This window comes from Geotrypetes seraphini, chromosome 5 (assembly GCF_902459505.1).
Source record: "Geotrypetes seraphini chromosome 5, aGeoSer1.1, whole genome shotgun sequence".
Classification (NCBI taxonomy): Eukaryota; Metazoa; Chordata; class Amphibia; order Gymnophiona; family Dermophiidae; genus Geotrypetes; species Geotrypetes seraphini.
The window spans coordinates 139,005,873-139,025,718 of NC_047088.1; the positions used below are offsets into that span (position 1 = coordinate 139,005,873).

Consider the following 19,846-nt stretch of genomic DNA (forward strand, 5'->3'; position numbering starts at 1 on the left):
CGTGAATATATGAAATTGCGAGTGTCAAAACCGCGAATGGGGAAGGGGAGTGTATATTCAAATTCAATTGGGGAAATCTGCATTGAGAATGACAAGCTCTCAGTTTACAGCAATTATGTACCCCCTGTTCTCCATATAAAATGAAAGGCTACAAGAATATTTAGAGAAGTCATAAGTCAATGTTAAAATATTGGTCTAGATATTTATAAAAATAATATTTCACATTATTTAAAATTTCTCTTTGAAATTTGTTGGACATTTCACAATGGTGTATGCAAAACTTTTTAGAAATATAAGGGATTTCTAGAAATGTCAAAATGATTGATTTACCTTTCAAGAATATCTAATCTTATCTAATCTTCTATTTCTGCGTTGTGCATACCTATGCAGGTTTTCATAAAACATGTATGAATTATAAATCCCTTTGTTCATACCTCAATACTCTGCAGCTCTGTACAAACCATTAATGTTTACATAACAGCACATTTTTCTGATTTGTTTTATGTCTAGTGATACTTTGCATGGCTGATCTATGCAGAGTAAAACAGATTAACATACAGATATATGGAGTTTCTTCACAATCTAACTCATGCACTTTATTTCATTTTCTGATTTTTGCTCCTGTTTTTTTGGTGGTTGTGGTGATGGTGGGGGAATTACTTGTTCTCTGTCTTTTTAAGCTCCAACTTTGCACCATTTTATAATTTATAATGTTTTTCTCTCCTTCTTAGAGTAAGCATAAACATGTAATCTTTGTTGTTTTTCTTTCTTTCTTCTATTTTTTTAAGGGAGATTCTTGTAGCAGGAACTCAAAACCTTGTAGTATTAAGCAGAAAAGAGAAATGCCATAGCCACTGAAGAGAAGACATGCGTCATTGCTTACTTAAAGCCCCATCCTGTCCCCCCAAGGACAATTGCTGCTACCAGGATGGCACCAGCGATGGAACCTATTATAAGATTGGTGGCACTAGGACCTGTGACAAAGGATTATGGGAAGAAAGACATAAGAACCAACCACTTCATTCGCAACAAGGGAAATGTAGACAAGTGTTTTAAGAAGAAAGAAAACTCAAATAACCAAAGAGACTGTGCCTAAAGATTTTCAAAGGGCTCAAACTATAAATGTATTACATTTTGTACTATAAAATTTATAGCTGCACTATATATATTTTTTTGCAGCTAGGAGGCCCTATTCAGTAAGGTTTTCTCAAATGTTGTGCTTGTGGGAAAATCCTTAATGAATAAGGACCTTTGAGATTAACAACATTGTCCCAATTTTACTGTCTTGCTTAAAAGAAATCCTTGGGGGCACATAAGTCATAAAATATTTGAAGGAATCACAATATTCTTAATATGCAAAATCAGTATTAAAAAATAAATTAAATATGTTTAGAGGGTAAAAAAACCCAAACCCTGATGTGGTTGTAGTTATTTATTCCCTCAACCCACTGTAAATATATTTTAATGTTGTTTAAATAGGATTTCACACTAATCCATGACATTTCATTAGCACTTAAGTTTTACCCAGGTCAGAGACTGGAGGAGGTGGGATGCTGAATATGCATGCATTGGGTTTTATTTTAATTCAATTGTATGTATTTTGATTTTTAAAGCAAAGATCTAAAGTTGGAGTGCATACTCCATTCCTACTTAAACATTCAAAACATCAAAGCAGCTCTTCATGTCCTCAAGCAGTCACTGAAGAACAAGGGGCAAAGAACAAGATAAAAAACAGAGGGAACAAAATCCATTTGAGTAATTTTCTGCAAAGGGTAAGAGGGCACTTGAGGCTCAGTTAAGAGTCTCACACATTAAGTGCCATGTTGTCATTGAGAAAAACTATGACTCAAGGCACAGAAGTATGTGCAAAGTAGTAAGTGGGATAGCAAGTGTATAACATGTTCTTCTGCTATTTCCTTTTCCATCTGAATGCTAAACTCTAAATGCATAGCTCTCTAAATACTGCTAATTCCATCTGAATATAGAGCTGCATTTTCTTATTTTCTTAAGCTGTGGTAACTAATGCTCTTTTGCATATCACACAGTTTATGAACCCCCTTTCCCCTCCCCGGAATTATAAAGGACAACACTCCAGAACACAATACATGAAAAAGAACAGTTAAAACTACAGAAAGATGGTCATATTACAGAGCTATCTTTATGGTCATGTTACAAAGCTCTCATGCACAATACAACTATTTGGGTCACCCAATAGGACCACTCTATATTGGAACTCAAGTATGAACGCTATATTTCATTTTTAATCTGCCTCTCTAACCTTTGTGATATTCTACAGAAAGCAATGTGCATATCACTTTGCAGGTTTCCCTGATTTCAGCTGTTAGCATAGGAGTAAACAGAGTCATGCATCAATAAGTAAAGAACAATCATTCTTACATGTGGTACTTTCCATAGGTTTATGTAACTGTATAGTTCAAATAAGAGCAAGATTGATACATACAGATCAATATTCAAAAGTATCTGTTCTCCAGATTAATAACACTGCACTATCCAGACAGTACCTCTCAATATCCTTACATAATGCTTCAGCATTATGACAACCTTTTACAAAGCTGCACAGGCGAGTGCCACACAGCAAATTCTCCAATGCCCATTCAATCACTATGGGTTTTGGAGCATTTACTGCGCCAGCCTGCACTATTGAGCTTTGTAAAAGGGGGCCTATATGACTACTACCAAAGTGAAGCAGAGGGAGTCCCAGAATTTATCAAAATAGTAGCAATATTCTGTCATCTGAACAACAGAATATCACCACTATCTGGATAAAAACAGGGTGCTGACTGCATTTTTTGGATATTCAGCACTGGCCATTATCCAGTTACAGATAGTGGCACTGAAGATTTGAATATTTTTTGAATGCAGAGGCTGATGGTTTTTATTATTTTTCATTTGTGGAACTTCATTAGAATCTGAGATTACAATCAGAATGAAAACCAAATTCAGTAGTGAAGAAACATCAACAACTATCACAAACATTCCACCTCTCAAGTACAAACTACTTCCAACATAAATTTGGAATAGCAAAGTCAATAAATGTACTTTACAAACAACTGACTGCAACAGTTGAATACTGATCCAACAAGTCACTTATACAGGGGCAAAAATAATCTAGGTCTATCTTTTATTTACTATTCTATATACCTGCAAAATACTTAAAACCCTCAGTTTACTCACATTCTCTTCTTTTATTATGCAACTTCAAAAAAAAAAAAAAAAAAGAGACGTAATTTTAAAAGTAATGAACAAATATGCTCAGTCAGAAAAAGTGGGCCATCTATAGGATGCCAAAACTCCCATTTTAAATAAAACGTAGAAACAGGAATTGATAAATCCAAGTTGGGACATGTTAATTTCTATCAGAATTTTAAAAAAGGATATGCCGAAATGGAATAGGAATGGCATATGCAGTAGGATCATCCATTTACAAATGTCAATGTCCATATCTATTAAGGCCAATACAGCAACATACATGTAAATGTACCCACATATTTAAGTGTATGTTGGTATTTGAGAAGAATACAGAGAGGCAAAGCCAAGTCGCAGCAAAGGTCCTGAGAAAAGGAAAAAACAGCCAGAAGAACAACTAGTGGATGATAAAAAGGGTTTATTTGAGAAGCAAGCTTTTAAAACAAGCCCCCTGATATTCCGTGATACTTAGCCACCTATCTCCCACTGAAAATCCAGTTCACTGGATTGGCCAGTGACTGGTGATGTCACACTGGATTGATAAGCATTGATATAGAAGGGGATATGTCATCGTTTATTCTATTCCTTTTAATTTGAATGTAATTCTTGTTTTTAGTTTGAATGTAATCCGCCTTGAACTGCAAGGTAATGGCGGAATAGAAATCACTAATGTAATGTAATATAGGGTCAATGTTTCCCAAGTTGATCATGGAGTACCCCTTTGCCATTCAGGTTTTAAGGATATCCACAATGAATATGCATGAAAGAGATTTGCATATAATAGGGGTACTCCAAGACTGACTTGAGAACAACTGATATAGGTTATGAAAGGGATAGGCAGTGGATATTTCCAAAATATTTTGTATGAAAATCATAAATTTCAACCATATCTTTTGTATAAGTGGGAATCATAATGTGTTCATAATGCACTTCATAAAGATAGCTCAATTTTCTTCTGGTGTGCTTGGGAAAAAAAAGATTGCATATGCTTACTTAATTATGGTCTTCAAGATCTACAGACTGGTCAGGTTTTCAGGATAATCACAATAAATATGCATGAGAGAGATTTACATACCAGGGAGGTAGTATATGTAAATATCTCTCATTTCTATAAATATAAACAAATATTTGTAAGCATCAGTTGTTGATCTTGTCACTGTAATCTGTCTGTGGGATCCACTACTATTTTGGTAATGGGGTTTGTTTGTATCAATCAAAATGGTCACCCTAGCCTGTTACCCACCAGATGAGACAAAAGTTTTCTCTCACACAATCCATTTGCAATGCTTTATGATATCATTCAGCCATGTCTATTTTAAGCAGGTTAAACATACCTTCTTAAGAAATCAATAGTTTATATATCTTTACAGGAGATCCTATGCCTAATACATTTCATGATCTCATTCTAAGCCTATTCAATCAAAAATATACTTCCACACTCTAAAACATATGATAAATACCCTCAGAGCCTCTAAGATTCTAGGGAGCTGATATTCAGCCAGAAGTGATGTGACAGCTCGCTCCTGGCACTGAACCCAGAAATTCAATGCCATGCCGTATGTGGCACTCGGCATTGAATTTACGGTTTCATTTCTGGACACCAGAACTTAACTGGTTAAGCCAATTGTGCTAACCAGTTAACTTCCTAGCAGTTAAAGATAGGACTGCTATTTATGTGGTCCTATTTAACCGCTAAACCCAGTGCTGAATATTGGCACCAACTGTAAATATTAAGTGGAGATAACTGGTTATATCCCATTGAATATTTGTTGATATCCAGTTAAATGCAATTTAAGCAGTGAGTGGCTATTGCTGACTGATTAAACAGTGCTGAATATTGGGGAGTAAGTATCCAACCTCCACCCAGAATTCTAGCCTACAATTCCCTTCTCCCCACTAACAACGCCACCAATCCTTTCTGCCTTTTCTTGTCGACTCATATCCATTCCCATTCCCTAACTTCTCATACTAGTCAACTATGAATGCAATCACATGTCTAATACCCATCACCCAGCCAAACCCACAACTTTCTTCCTAATCCCCTCACAAAAAGGAACTAAAAAAACCCAATGCAAAGAACACATTACATTCTCAAAAGTCCTACTTCTACTACTTCTCAGCATCAGTATTATCAATAAAAAGCATATCTCCACTGTCTGTCCAAGCAATTATTCAAAGAAAAAAATAAGAAAAACGGACAGTTTGATGCATAAAAACCCTATGATTTAAACAGTAGCAACTGAATCATAGCCCATAAAGTTAGAGCAATGGCAGCTTCAGTAGCTTTTCTCCATTCCACTCTTATAGAGGAAATCTGAAAAGCTGCCACTTGATCCTCGGTTCATACATTCACTTCACATTACTGTCTGGAATTTTTTTCCAGATGGGATGGCCACTTCGACCAAGCAGTATTACAGAATTTATTTTCCTAAACAAAGGCCAATACTCCCTCCATCCCTTTTTAGTTAGCTTGGAGGTCACCCACATGTGAGAATATGCTACCTTCTTGTTCTGGGATAAAGCATAGTTACTTACCGTAACAGGTGTTATCCAGGGACAGTAGGCAGATATTCTCACAACCCACCCACCTCCACTGGTTGGCTTCCTTGCTGGCTATCTAAACTGAGGGGCCACGCACCTACATCGGGTGGGAAGGCACTCGTGCATGCGTGGTGCGGTTGGTCACAAACTTTCTAAAGTTCTTAAAGTGGCGATGAACTTGGGACCTTCCATACCGGGGCTCCGTGGATGACATCACCCACACGTGAGAATATCTGCCTGCTGTCCCTGGATAACACCTGTTAAGGTAAACAACTGTGCTATTTTCCTCTTCACTTTTGAGTCTCACAATGCCACTTTTGCACTTCCTCTTATCACTAATACAGTCAAACCTCGGTTTGCGAGTAACGTGGCTTGTGAGTGTTTGGCAAGACAAACAAAACACTCGAGCAAACTTTAACTCGCAATCCGAGCATGTCACCCCACCCCACCCCGAGAACCGGCTTCTCTCCCCCTGCGACCCACCCCCAGTGGATACTGGCACGCACCAACCCACAGGACATCCAAGTGCTGGTGCTGAAATAGCCTGCCGCTGAAATTCCATGCTAGGCTGCTGCAGGGCCTTGAGCATCTGAGCTGCTCAAGGCCTTCTGTCTCCCACCCTCTCTGAGAATCTGAGAATTTTGGAGAGGGTGGGAGCCAGAAGGACTTGAGCATGTGCAGATGCTCAAGGCCCCGCTGCAGCCCTGCATGGAACTTCAGTGGCAGGCTCTGTTGGATGTCCTGTGGGTTGGTACGTGCCAGTGTCTGTTGGAGGAAAGGGCTTGAGGGTGGGCTGTGGGGGGAGAGAAGCCGGTTCCCAGGGTTGTGTGGAAGCGAGCAGCACCAGTGGCCTCGGGGGTGGGGGTGTCTTTCTGGGATGTAGAACGAATCATCCAAGTTTCCCTTACTTCCTAAGGGGAAACTCGCTTTGATTTACGAGCATGCTTCTGGAATGAATTATTCTCGCAAACCAAGGTACTACTGTAAATCCAAAAAATGTCCTGTCCCCCTATTTTACTGTGTCAGCTATTTTTTCTTCCATTTGCATCTTTACTTCCTATACGCCTGCCCTGTGCAGTATAACTACTCAAAATGGCTGATGCGAGTTCCTACAGTGGTTGTAACATAAGCATCAGAACGGGGAGAGGCCACAGGGGACATGGCCTCCCCCAAAATTAACAGTAGTAACAGAGTCAACTGGGATCCTGTGGGAATAGAAACACCAACTGAGGCGGTGGCCTCGGCACTCTCATGGGAGCGGCATCTTGCTGCCTGCCGGCCAGTTTACCTGTTAGTCAGCTCTCTCTGCTGCGTCCCTTCCCCAACATTTACTCCTCCCTCCCAGCATGTCTACCTTGAATTTCTTGTAAAATTTGCTGGGTGGTGGAACAAATTCACAATGTCACTCTGCCACTGGCGTCTTCTCTCCATTATGGCCTGCCTCAGAAAGTTGTCAGAGAGGGTGGGCCGCAGTGGATAGAAGATGCTGGGGTTGGTGGCAGAGAGATGTTGTGAATTGTTTCCGCCACCCATCCACTTTTGCAAGAAATTCAAGGTACATATACAGAGGAGGGGGGGAGCGGAGAAGGAGTAGATGTCGGGGAAGGAATGGGGCAGAGAGCACTGACCAAAAGGTATGTTGGCCAGCAGGAAGATGCCACTTCTACCGGAGTGCTGCCTAGAAATAAGGCCCCTCTCAAGACATTTCAGATTTAGGGGAGGAGAGGAGGAAGCAATATAGGTCTTGGGGAAGGGAATGGAGGAGAGTAAGTGATATAGGTCTTGGGGAAGGGAGTGGGGGAAGGAGGGAGAGATGTGAGACTCAAATGAGGGAAGGAGGGAGAGATGTGAGACTCAGGAATGGGGTATGGTTGGGAAGGAGGGATGGAAAGATGTCAGATTTGTGAGGGACAGGGTGAGATGGGGACGGCAGAAGGGGGAGAGGGGGACAGTGAGAGTTGGATTTGGAGGAGGAGAAAGGGAGCAAGAGAGGGAGAAATGGACATGGGGGACAGCAAAGTGGATCAGGGAGAAATGGATGTGGAGTAGAGAGTTGCACAGGGACAGAAATCAAGCCTGTCCCCGCCCATCCCCGGTAGAATCAAACCCGTCGCCGCTGGAGTCAAAAACCATCTCCACCCGTCCCTACTGGAATCAAATCTGTCCCCGCCTGTCCCTATAAACTTTAGAAGTACTTATTTCATTTAATTATGCTACTGAATTAAAGGATCTGGTAAAGACCCATTTACAAATAAGCAAAGACACTTTATTAATTTGGAAATATTAATTGGGAAGAATACATATTTTGTAAGCAGGTTTCCGCCAGAGCCTCTAATGTAAATATAAAATATAAATACTCAGGTGATGAGGACTCCCAAGCTATGTCAGCTGAGGATTTCCTGTGCGGGTGGCCAGGAGTCCCTTTTGCCAAGCTTGCAGGCAGCAGTAATGTCCCCGAGTTACAGATGCTGGCACCTCAGTGGCTGAGGGATGCTGCCAGCGACTGCTGCACTTAGTGAAGGGGAGCTCTGACCATGTCTGCAGGAGGTCCTCTCCTGGTGGTGCTTGGGTCCTCTGCTGGTGGTGATTGGGGATCCCCACAGCAAGGGTCAGCAAGTACTGTAGAAATGAAACCAGAAATGCATTTCCTTTTCTTTTGAACACAATACAAAGACATCTGCTATATACATTTCCCAAAGCTAACATATTTTAGTCAATAAATTCCTTTTTTTACCTTTGTTATCTGGAACCTTATTTTTCTATCCAATTCCTTTTTTTCCGCTTTCCCATCTTCTGCAAATTCTTCTGTTACTGTCCATTGGTTCCTCCTACCATGGTCCAACATTTATCCCTCTTTCATCCCCCGGACCATGTGCAACATCTTTCATCCCTGCCCACCAACCCATGCCCAACATTTCTTCTTCTATCACCCCTCTCCAGCACTATGCCACATCTCTGCTTCCATTCCCTCCACCACTATGTCCAACATTCCTCTCTCTTGCATCCCTTTCAATCTGTCCCACTGTTCTCTTTCCACCACCATATTTCTCCCTCTTATCTTTCTCTCTCCTATCATCTGTACCTCACTCCCTCCCTATGACCAAAAATTCTCCTCTTTCTTCCATTCCCCGTACATATCATCTCCCTCCCACTGACACACTCATGCCTTCTCTCTCACTGACACATTCATGCCCAACAATTCTCCCTTTCTATTCCCTCCCCCACCTCAGTACCTCTTTCCCTACCTGCCTCCATCCTCTCTCCCAAGTTCTTGCCCCCTCCCTCCTTCTGTGTCCAAAACACACTCCCTCCCTCCCTTCTGTGTCCCACATTTGGGCCCCTCCCTTCTGTGTCCCAATGCACTTCCTCTTTGGTGCAATGCACGAGTGCTCATTCGCTCCCTCCCTCCTTTTCTGCCTCCGTCCCGCAAGACTGTACCTTCCTGCCTTCAGCCACACTTCTATGCAGGGCAGTGGGCCCTGCACACTGCACTTGGCTGATGTGAAGCCTTCCCTCTGATGTCAATTCTGATGTCAGGGGAAGACTTCCGGGTTGGCTACAGGTAGCGTGCTGGAAGCGCTGCACACTGCATAGAGAAGCCAGATAAAGGGCAAAAAAAGGAGGCGTACGCACCAAGATATTCAAGTCCCTTGGCTCAATCTGCCTCCTACCCCGTGGGATCCCCAAGACCACCCCCAGGGGATCCCTGTGACCCGAAGGGGGTACCAACAGGATCCCTGCAGGTCCTGCGGGATTCCCATTGTCCCTGTTCCCATGCAGCTCTCTAATGTGGAGGAGGCAAAATGGGGAGAGATGGATTTGGTAGAGAGGGCAAAATGGGAAGAGGGAGAGATGGATTTGGTAGAGAGGGCAAATGGAGAGAGGGAAAGAGATTCAGGGGAGGGGACAGAAGGAGGAGGGATAGATGGATGACTCAGGGAGAGCAGAAGAGGGAGAGGACAGATGAACAGAGAAATGCGGAGGGGCTGGAAGGGGGGAGGGAGGAGAGATGTCAGACTTGGGAGGAGGGAGTGGAAGGGCAGAAAAGAGAGATGTTAAACTAGTGGGAGTGAGAGAGAAAGAAAGAAAGAAAGAGAGGAAGAGAATGAGTGAGGAGTAAGCAATAAGGAGGGGAGATGCTAGAAATGGTTGATCAATGTGAGAGAGTTGTCAAGGAGATGAGTAAGCAAAATAATGAGTATATAACAGTAGAAATGTGGTAATGGGAAGCAGATAAAAGGGAATAAGAGGGTGAGAAATGTGAAAGCTAGCTGCCCAACAATATATACTGTGTACTCAAGAGCTTTTTCAGAACCATGAAACACAAAGTCTACAACGTAATAAATTATACCTATATAATAACAAAATGCACAGACAGATAACAAAATATTCAGTTTAACTCTTGGTGACACTTCTTTTTACTGCCTGGTCACACATTACCTAAATCCTGCTCATTCTACACTGTCAAAAACTGTCAGGAGTGGGAGGTTTTGTTTTACTCCTTTGGGCTTCCAGCTCAAATAAAATCAGAGCTTAGGGTGTTCATTGCTAACTTATTTCCCCTCCCTCCTCTGCCAGTTTAACCCTGCCATTGTAGAAATAGTACTCAGCAACACACCACAAGTCTTAGTTCCCTGAGGAGCCTAGATAGCATGGTTCCTGAGCCTGGTGTGTAAGTGCTGCTATTCAGTAATATCCTCCATTCAGAATCTACAGTCAATTCCACTTAAGTGCAAGTCCTCCGGACCGCGATGTGCACTTAAACGGAGTGTGCGCTTAATCAGAGTACCACTATTTAGTCATGAAAAATCACAGTACACTGTAGTCCAATACAATAAAACTTTTATTCAGTAAAAAACACACATAAAACAATTCAGTTTTAGAATCAGCACTGTTCCGTCTAATGCAATACACTGTAAACCTTTTTTAAACCAACATTTTATTGAAATAATCAGTCATTGTTTTCTGCACGCAGATTGCACGATTCAGGCTGTGTATCTGACTACTGATGCTGTAAAACTGTCCATAGTCGTGACATCCATTTATCTCCACATAACAATGCAGCATGTGTAGAGATTTCAGTGTGTCCGGGAAGGAAACAATCTCTGCAGGTATTTCATTAGTTGTGATGACCGCAGCAGTATCTCCATCCTCATCAGACTCTTGGTTGTCTGTAGTGTCCTTTATGATTGTACAGATATCAGAATTAGTGTTGTCAAATGATGTGGGCACATCGTTGTCAACGGCGACATACAGCTCAAACTCTTGTGGCAAGAGTCCAACTGGGAGTTCAATGGATAAAGTGTCTGTTTCAGTTGTCTCATCAGATGCGTGAATGAAGCTCGCCCGTCGATAGCAATTTGAAATCATTGATGATGAGACCCAACTCCACGCTAGAGAGCTGAACGGGGAAGACGGGAATCCCGCAGGACCTGCGGGGATCCCGCGGGTTCCCCCTTTGGGTCACGGCGATCCTGTGGGGACGCCCCCTAGGGTCACGGGGATTCCTTGGGGATGCCCCTTAGGGTCGCGGGGATCCCGTGGGGACACTTCCTAGAGTCGCGGGGATCCTGCGGGGTTAGATGCAAACTCGAGCTGTGAGGCTCGTCTTCTTTTTCCTACCTGCCCTGCTGCAGCACACAGCCGACCGGAAGTCTTCCATAATGTCAATGCTGACGTCGGAGGGTGGGCTTAAGCAAAGCCCTCCCTCCCTCCGACGTCAACGCTGACATCGGGAAGACTTCCGGTCGGCTGTGTGCTGCAGCAGGGCAGGTAGGAAAAATTCAAGTGTTATCATGTTTATATGGAATGTGTTTTTATTTAAATGAGTTTATGTATGCTCAAACTGTAACCCATAAACATTTTTAAAATATCTGAAAAGATCCATCCACCCATCATTTGGGTTCTCACTGGACATACTGGACTGCATAATTTCATTTTCGAATCACCATTTCCCTCTAATAAGGGACTTAAAGCAATTTACATTTTATATTTTGTTTTTAACAGTACAACACAACACATAAATATAAATAAAATCCCAATACAAGCTTTCCTTTAATTAGGGAAATAGTAAGCAGTAATTCTAAGTCTCTTTATTCAAGAAATGAATATAAAGACATGCTATTGCCAGACTGGTCCTCTTTGATTTGTAAAAAACAAAATAAGTTTGACAAGTTAAGAAGAAGTAAACTTAATGAGTAAGGCAGTAGGCTGAGTACCGGTATTTATTTATATTTTATATTTACATTAGAGGCTCTGGTAGAAACCCATTTACAAATAAGCAAAGAGACTTTATTAATTTGGAAATATTAATTGGGAAGAATACATACTTTGTAAATGGGTTTCTACCAGAGCCTTTAATTCAGTAGCATAATTAAATAAAATAACTATTTCTGAAGTTTATTGGGACGGGCGGGAATGGAGGGGATTCCTCGCGGGGACGGGTGGGGACGGAGGAGATTCCTCACGAGGACGGGTGGGGATGGAGGGATTCCTCGCTGGGACGGATGGGGACGGGTGGAATTTTGGCGGGGATGGGTGGGATTTCTGTCCCCGCACAACTCTCTACTCCACGCCTCACGTACCATGTGAAGAGAGTCGAGCATCATAATTTTTCTTGCGAGCTCAGCAGCTCATGGGCTGGATTACGTGCTTGCATCAATCACTGCCATCACATATCTTAAGACAAGTTACCTGTAATGACGTTTGAAGTTGGCGATTATCCTCTGGTCCATCAGTTGGATCAAAGATGTCGTGTTTGGTGGCAGAAACACGAGTTTGATGTTGGTTAGTCTTATGTCATTGCTGTGTGCTGCGCAGTTATCACACAGCATTACAATGTTTCTCCTATGACTTCTCATCAGATTGTCAAGCTTCTGCAATCATTCAATCCACAGTGTCACCGACATCCATGCATTTTTGTTGCTTTAATATTCAACAGGCAGGCGTTTAATTTTTTGAGGCACCAAAGATTTCGATTCTTCCCAATCACCAGTGGCTCGAGCTTTTCACTACCGTCCATATTGCAACTGAGCAGCAATGTCAATTGTTCCTTTGGTACCTTGAAGCCAACAGTTTTTCTGCATTTGAAAGCCAATGTTCCATCAGGGATGGCACACCAGTACAGGCACATCTCATTGGCACTGAAAAGATCACATGGTTCATATCCACCAATGACTGATGGTAACACTTCCATGACCCATCTTTCTGCACCAAACTCATCTGCGTCTTGTTTTTCGCCATGCTGTTTCTTAAATTTTAAGCTGTTATGAACTTTCTACCTCTCTAGCCATCCGTTTGTTGCTTTGAAGTCTTCTACACCCAGTTCTTTGGATAGCTGTGCTGCTTTCTTCCTTCAGTAGAGGCCTACTGATTGGAAGTTGACGACTTCTAGCTTCAGCAAACCATCGCAGCAACACCTGTTCAACGTCTCCAGCCTTCCCAATTCTTTTCCGTCTCCTGGTAGGATTGCTGTTGTTTTGCCAGTCTTTCAATATGGCTTGCTTTTTTTTTTTTGTGAATCCGAGAAATCTGGATAGGATGAAAGCTGTAATGTTTTGAAATAGAGACCTGACTCTTCCATTGGTCAAGTCTCTTTAAGACATCGACATGTACAGCCAAAGACAAAGATTTTCTCCACGCGATGCCATGGTGCAGTTCTGAAAGTTCGAACACCTAGCCAGGCCTAGACTGCTGATCTGAAACATGTGGCTCATCCACATGAGAACGTGATTGCTTTTAACCGGAGTGAACGTAACGTGAATGAATAGAGATGGGACCTATAACATCAGTGCGCATAAGCGGATTGTGTGCTTATCAGAATTGCATTTATCCGGAGTTTACGTCCATTGACTTTAATGTAAAAAAACGGGACCATGGTGGTAGGCTGCGGTTAACTGAAGCATGCGCTTAATCGATGTGCACTTAGATGGAGTCGACTGTATAAATGAACAAAGATTTTTCCTAGCCCTCACTAGCTCAAGGCAAAGAATCCTAGCCACAGAAAACCCAAGCATTCTGCATGGCAGTACACAGAACTTGCCATTGAACCACCAGCTTACTTCTAGGGTCAAAATTTATCCCAGATGTTATATTCTTAAATGTTGACCATAAATATTCCTGACATTGGGCAAGAAATAAAAAAACACTGGATCTATAGAATAAACAGTACAATGCAACAGTGCAAAATCAAAATACAAATCAGAGTCTTTCTAAAATGTTCAGTTTTATCAACAAATCAAGCATAAATACGAAGACGGCAAATATCTAATATTGTACATTGAAGATAAACATACACTTAACTCTTTCCAATGGAACAGCAACATACTTCAAAAATATTACACATACACACACAGATATACATTATTTTAGTACATTTTGGTCCCCATTCCTCTTTAAGAAAAACAGGAGAAAGGGCCCCCCAAATCAAATCTGTACAGGTTAGAACACTTTGGGCCTCCCTCTATGGAAAATTTAGTTACAATCAAATGTGGCTGCAATTTGGATAAATAGGATTCCAACATGGCAAATGTGTAGTAATGCAGATTATGGCTCTGTGTATTGTGCTAATTTAGCCTGTTAGTATCAATTTTTCTAACTGCTTTGTCCACTGATGAATCAGCTTTGAGTTTACACATTCTCTTAAAATATTTAAGACATAACTAAGGGCTCCTTTTACGAAGGCGCATTAGGACCTTAACGCGCGGAATAGTGCATGTAAATTGCCGTGCACGCTAGCCGCTACCGCCTCCTCTTGAGCAGGCGGTAGATTTTCAGCTAGTGCACGCTAATCCGGTGCGTGCATTAAAAATGCTAGCGCACCTTCATAAAAGGAGCCCTAAGTTACAGTACAATAATAGTTTAAAATTAGAGAGTTACAGAAATGCACTCCATATATAGGTATAGGACCTTATTTTTCTTCCACTCTGTATCAAATGCAAAAGAAAACAAAAACCTTCCCTGAAGTTGAATGCTTCACAATAATTCAAATAGTTTAGTACAGTGGTTCCCAAACCCTGTCCTGGGGGACCCCCCAGCCAGTCGGGTTTTCAAGATATCCCTAATGAATATGCATGAGAGAGATTTGCATACCTGTCACTTCCATTATATGCAAATCTCTCTCATGCATATTCATTAGGGATATCTTGAAAACCCGACTGGCTGGGGGTCCCCCAGGACAGGGTTTGGGAACCACTGGTTTAGTAGAAAAATTAGAAACACAGACTGGGAGCCCTTATCATTAATGAACACAATCTCTTTATATTTATAGTAATTAACATTAATTGTTATTTCAATTGGCATACAGTGCTAAAATTCCATTACAAAAGAACATGAAGAAACCAAACACACTATTTATTCAACCCTTGGGATCAGCAAACTCTCTACTACAGTTCTCCATGAAACTGGAAATCTGAAGATCTCAAAAACTATCTGAACATCTTAAACTTGTTTTAGAAAGGTAGCTGCACAATGCCACACCTAGTGGTAAAAGCATCATGCCTCTCCAATGGCTGCCTTTTTTGTTTCATAAACAGGTCAACATTCTTTTCTGTGTATATGCATTCCTTAAATTTTTGTTTCTTATATTTTAATATAATTTTAGAACAATGGAAAACAAAGATTTAGAGTCAGAGATACTTAACAGTTTTGCTATTTTATACCTATGGGAAAATAGTATATCTGGCCCTTATATTTAATCACAAGGATGTTAAAAATATTTCTCAAATGTATTTATTTTGCATGCCCCACATTGTCCCAGACAGGCGAGGGTTCAACACTGCATTAGCAATCACAGGACACGGACACGTTCAAAAATCACATGACGATTACGGTCACCACATGATACAAAGCCAATGGGACAGCACACAGAGGGCTTAGGTGTGCACAATTACCTCACATAGTAGGAACCAGACAAGAAACTCTGAAACTGAGAAAATGCTTACTCTATTCCCCACCCTGTGCCTCCAAAAATCACCCCAAGAGCCAGAATGGTCCCTGCCACTGCACCTATTAGCCTGTTAGTGGCCATGCTCACTGTTTGGAGGAAAAAGGGAGATTCTTTTTTTATGAAAAAGTTATCAAACAGGGTTGAAATGAATAAAATAGCTATGGCAAGGGTCATTTATTTAAAATACCAAACTTTGTCAGAAACTTTCCTCCATACATATTTTGTAATGTCAAACAAATTTTGTTTGAAATTGAATGTGAACTAATAAATTCTATATAGACTATAGGTATTAGGCATATATACATATAATATACATATATATATATACACACACACATACATATACACAATATATATTTATATATTAAGTGCTTTTTCTATCACTCTCCCTCTACATATAGGGCTCCTTTTACAAAGGTGCGCTAGCGTTTTTAGCGCACGCACCGGATTAGCGCACGCTATAGCACGTGCTACCCAAAAAACTACTGCCTGCTTAAGGGGAGGCGGTAGTGGCTAGCACGTGCGGCATTTTTGTGCGTGCTATTCTGCGCATTAAGGCCCTATCACACCTTTGTAAAAGGAGCACATAGTTTAGTTTCTAGTTTACTACTCTTGCTATACAAATTTTCAAACAAAACTCAGTTTACAGCAGTTTACAGTATAAAAGTTATATATATATATGTAAAGTTATATATATATATATATATATATATATATATATATATATGTAATGAACTGCTAATTTCTGTTTCCAAATAGAGCATATATATTAAACATACATATGCATTTACATATAATTTCAATAGTGTCTCAGTCTCAAATCCTATTGCAAACAAGGCAATGTTTTCTCATACAATTCATTAAATAATAATTTTTAGTGCCTGAAATGTCATCAGGGCATGTGTTTCATACCTGGACAATTAAGAACAAGTATAAATGAATGCAGATAAAATAAACCTAGGAGAACAAATTCACATCATTTCATTAAAACAAAAACAGAAATAGAAGACACTCATTTAAAAAATGTTATAATAAAACACAAGAGCCCTTTTAACTGAAGAGCATTTTGCACTTACTGCATGGTTATATTCCCAAATTACTGCAGAGTCTGTGAGGTAACTATTGGCAGTATTGCCTGCATCTTCCCACATGGTTATGGAAAAGAACTTTACCAGCAACAGCAAGTACAGTGACAGACAGTGTAGATGGACTTACTGTCTTCTAAATAGGAAGTGTTAAGTTCATTTGTGTTATCTGCATAAATGACCACATGGTAAGTTACTGTGCACTAAGGCTCAGATTCTATAAATGACACCTAAAGTTAGGCACCTAGATCGGTGTGCCTAATTAATCTAGGCACCTAACTTCATTTTCTTAATTGATGCTGTTGATTGAACATGCCATTAAACAAAATATTTAAAAATTAATTAGCTGGTAAGTGCCTGCCACTTCAAGGAAGATATCTACCAGCAAGTAGGTATGGTTAGGGGCAGATTCAGGGTGGATTTTGGACATGGTTGGACTTAGGCGCCCAGGAGGAGCCTAACTTAGGTGTACTCATTTAGACCAAGAAAACCCTGCCCTAAATAGCAGTGTGTCTAAGGATTCAACACTTGCTGGTACTTAAGGCTGCTTAGGCATCATTAGGCATGATTCCATAAATGGTGCCTAGTGGATGATTGGCAATTGCATTCATAGGTGTCTAGAAGATGGGCGCCATTTATAGAATCAGGGCCTAACTGCACTAAAATATAGAGAAATTGACATTTATGCACTGTGTGAAGCAAAAACTTCCATTACAGAGAAAATAAATCTAAAGATGTTTTTCAAGCTAGCACTTACTGTAACTGATTATTTTTGCTATCTTTTTGCTTCCAGAGGGTGTGATAGGACAGAGTACAGTATTGGGGTTCAAGAAGGGATTAGATCATTTCCTGAAGGAAAAGGGGATAGAAGGTTATAGATAGAGGATTGCTATATAGGTCCTGGACCTGATGGGCCACTGTGTGAGCAGACTGCTAGGCATGATAGACCTCTGGTCTGACCCAGCGGAGGCACTGCTTATGTTCTTATGTTCTTACGAGTAGATGCCTCCTTAGACACTATTTTATAAAGCCACATAGGCAGGGCCAGTGCAAAGATATTAGCTGCCTTAGGAAAAACTTCAGCCTTGTGCTTCCTTCAATTAATTTTAAGACCCCTAGAGATCTCCCCCCTCATCCCATGGGTTGATAACTCAACAATCAAGATCTTCTTGACACCAATCCTCTCAAAACAATACTGTAAGAACAGACACCATACTGTTAAATATAAACTTATAAAGGTAAATGCATTGTTTGGAAAATTATCCATTCTTCCTGCAAGTTTAAGTGTGCACAATGATAGTTCTTTAAGTTTATGCAGATGTCAAGACTATTGTTTTGTGTTAACTGTAGCTGTTTTTTGCTCCCCTTCTCAAGAAGCTGCAGCCCTAGGTGATTGTATAGTCTGCCTAATGGTTGGGCCAGCCCTGAAACCTACATAACAGGCATGGACACTTATACTAGCTTTTGAGTGTAAGTATGCGTATATATTTGTTTATTTTATAATCTAAATTCATACTTGTCAACCCCCCCCTCTGCCTGTGTGTCCATTTCCTGTTCTGGAGCCAGTACCATTCAGAGATGTGCTGTGCAAAAAAGGGTACTCTGTCTGCATATCACCCTGCCCCTCCTATGGCAGCCCCCCCTCTTCATCCTAGGATGCTAATTCTCCAGAAGCTTCCTTGGCATCCAATAAAAGCTCTCAAATTCAGATAACCCAACACGTCTACTAAAGCTTACTTCAAAGGTGTAAAAAGCCTCCTTTTCACTCAGGCCCAGATACACAAATCTCCAATACCATGGCAAAAAATACTATGGTGGGAGCAATTTTTCTTTTACTAGCAATGTTCAGCACAATTGCATACAAATTATAGCAAGCTATTCGTGTAGAGAATTGCTGGTAAAAGGGGAGAGGATCTGTGCCTGGTACTTGCTCAGAAGAACACTCATTAGCCCAGCTCCTCCTCCTGCTTGCCCTGTCATAAAAAGCAGCACCTGTGAAAAATATGTAGCCACTAGTCTCCCTGCCTGCATGTTCAGCTAACTGGGGTGACTCCCGGCTTAACTGATCAGGGATTCCCCTACTCTGATCAGCTGATCCAGCAGGCAGAGAGACCAGGGCCTGCTTTTTTTATGGGCGCATCTGTGTTTTTGTTTTTTTTACCCTCCCTAGTTTGAAAATCAGCCCCTACCTCTACCCCAATGTAATGGAGAGGACCCCCCTCTACCCCCATTCCCCTTCCCATCCCCCCTCCTTTGTGTGGTTCAATCCAGGAATGATATCTAGATTAACAATCCTGCTCAGCTCCTCTGAAGTTCTTCGATCTCTGGTCATGTCGTTCCCCCCTAAGTTACCTGGCCATCTCTCACATGGATCTAAACTAAGCCCGTACATCTGGTGGGCAGTCATGCATCCACACCCTCATTATGTGTTTCTTGATCAGTAAGAGTGCAATGTCTATGAACTTGCAATGATCTTGTGTTAGGCCTTGCTCTTTCAATTCTCCCTTGTGCCCAGCACCAAAATTTTATAAGACCATTGAATTTACTGGTGCAACAGGCCCGAAAGGAAGGTAAGGATGCCATTCCAATAAAGAACCAATGGCTCACATTCAACGAGCATATGTAAGAGGGTACCACGTACATGCTTGCACTGCACATACTCGTCAGAGTCCCACAATCCAGCTCGAACCCCCTGCAATCTAGTGATATATGTTCTATGAAGGATCTTAAACTGCATTTAAGAACATAAGAGTTGCCTCCACCGGGTCAGACCAGAGGTCCATCGCGCCCAGCAGCCTGCGGCGGCCCATCAGGTCCATGACCTGTTAAGTGTCCCTGTTTTTCCTGTACCTATCTCTATGTCTATCTGTCCCTGCCTTCCCTATACCTATCTCTATGTCTATCTGTACCCCTCAATCCCCTTGTCCTATAGGTATTTATCCAAACCTTCTTTGAAGCCCTGTAGTGTGCTCCTGCTTATCACATCCTCCGGTAGCGCGTTCCATGTATCCACCACCCTCTGTGTGAAAAAGAACTTCCTGGCGTTTGTTCTAAACCTGTCCCCTTT

At 41.4% G+C, this 19,846-nt stretch overlaps 1 protein-coding gene across 1 annotated transcript in view; it reads right to left on the reverse strand.

Moving 5' to 3' along the window:
• Positions 1–879: 879 nt before the first annotated feature.
• Positions 880–19,846, reverse strand: part of ADAM23 (ADAM metallopeptidase domain 23) — a 727,231-nt gene continuing 708,264 nt past the window's right edge. Inside the window, 1 exon segment of the mRNA XM_033945744.1 lies at positions 880–974. Within this exon segment, the coding sequence (XP_033801635.1) occupies positions 880–974 (95 nt within the window).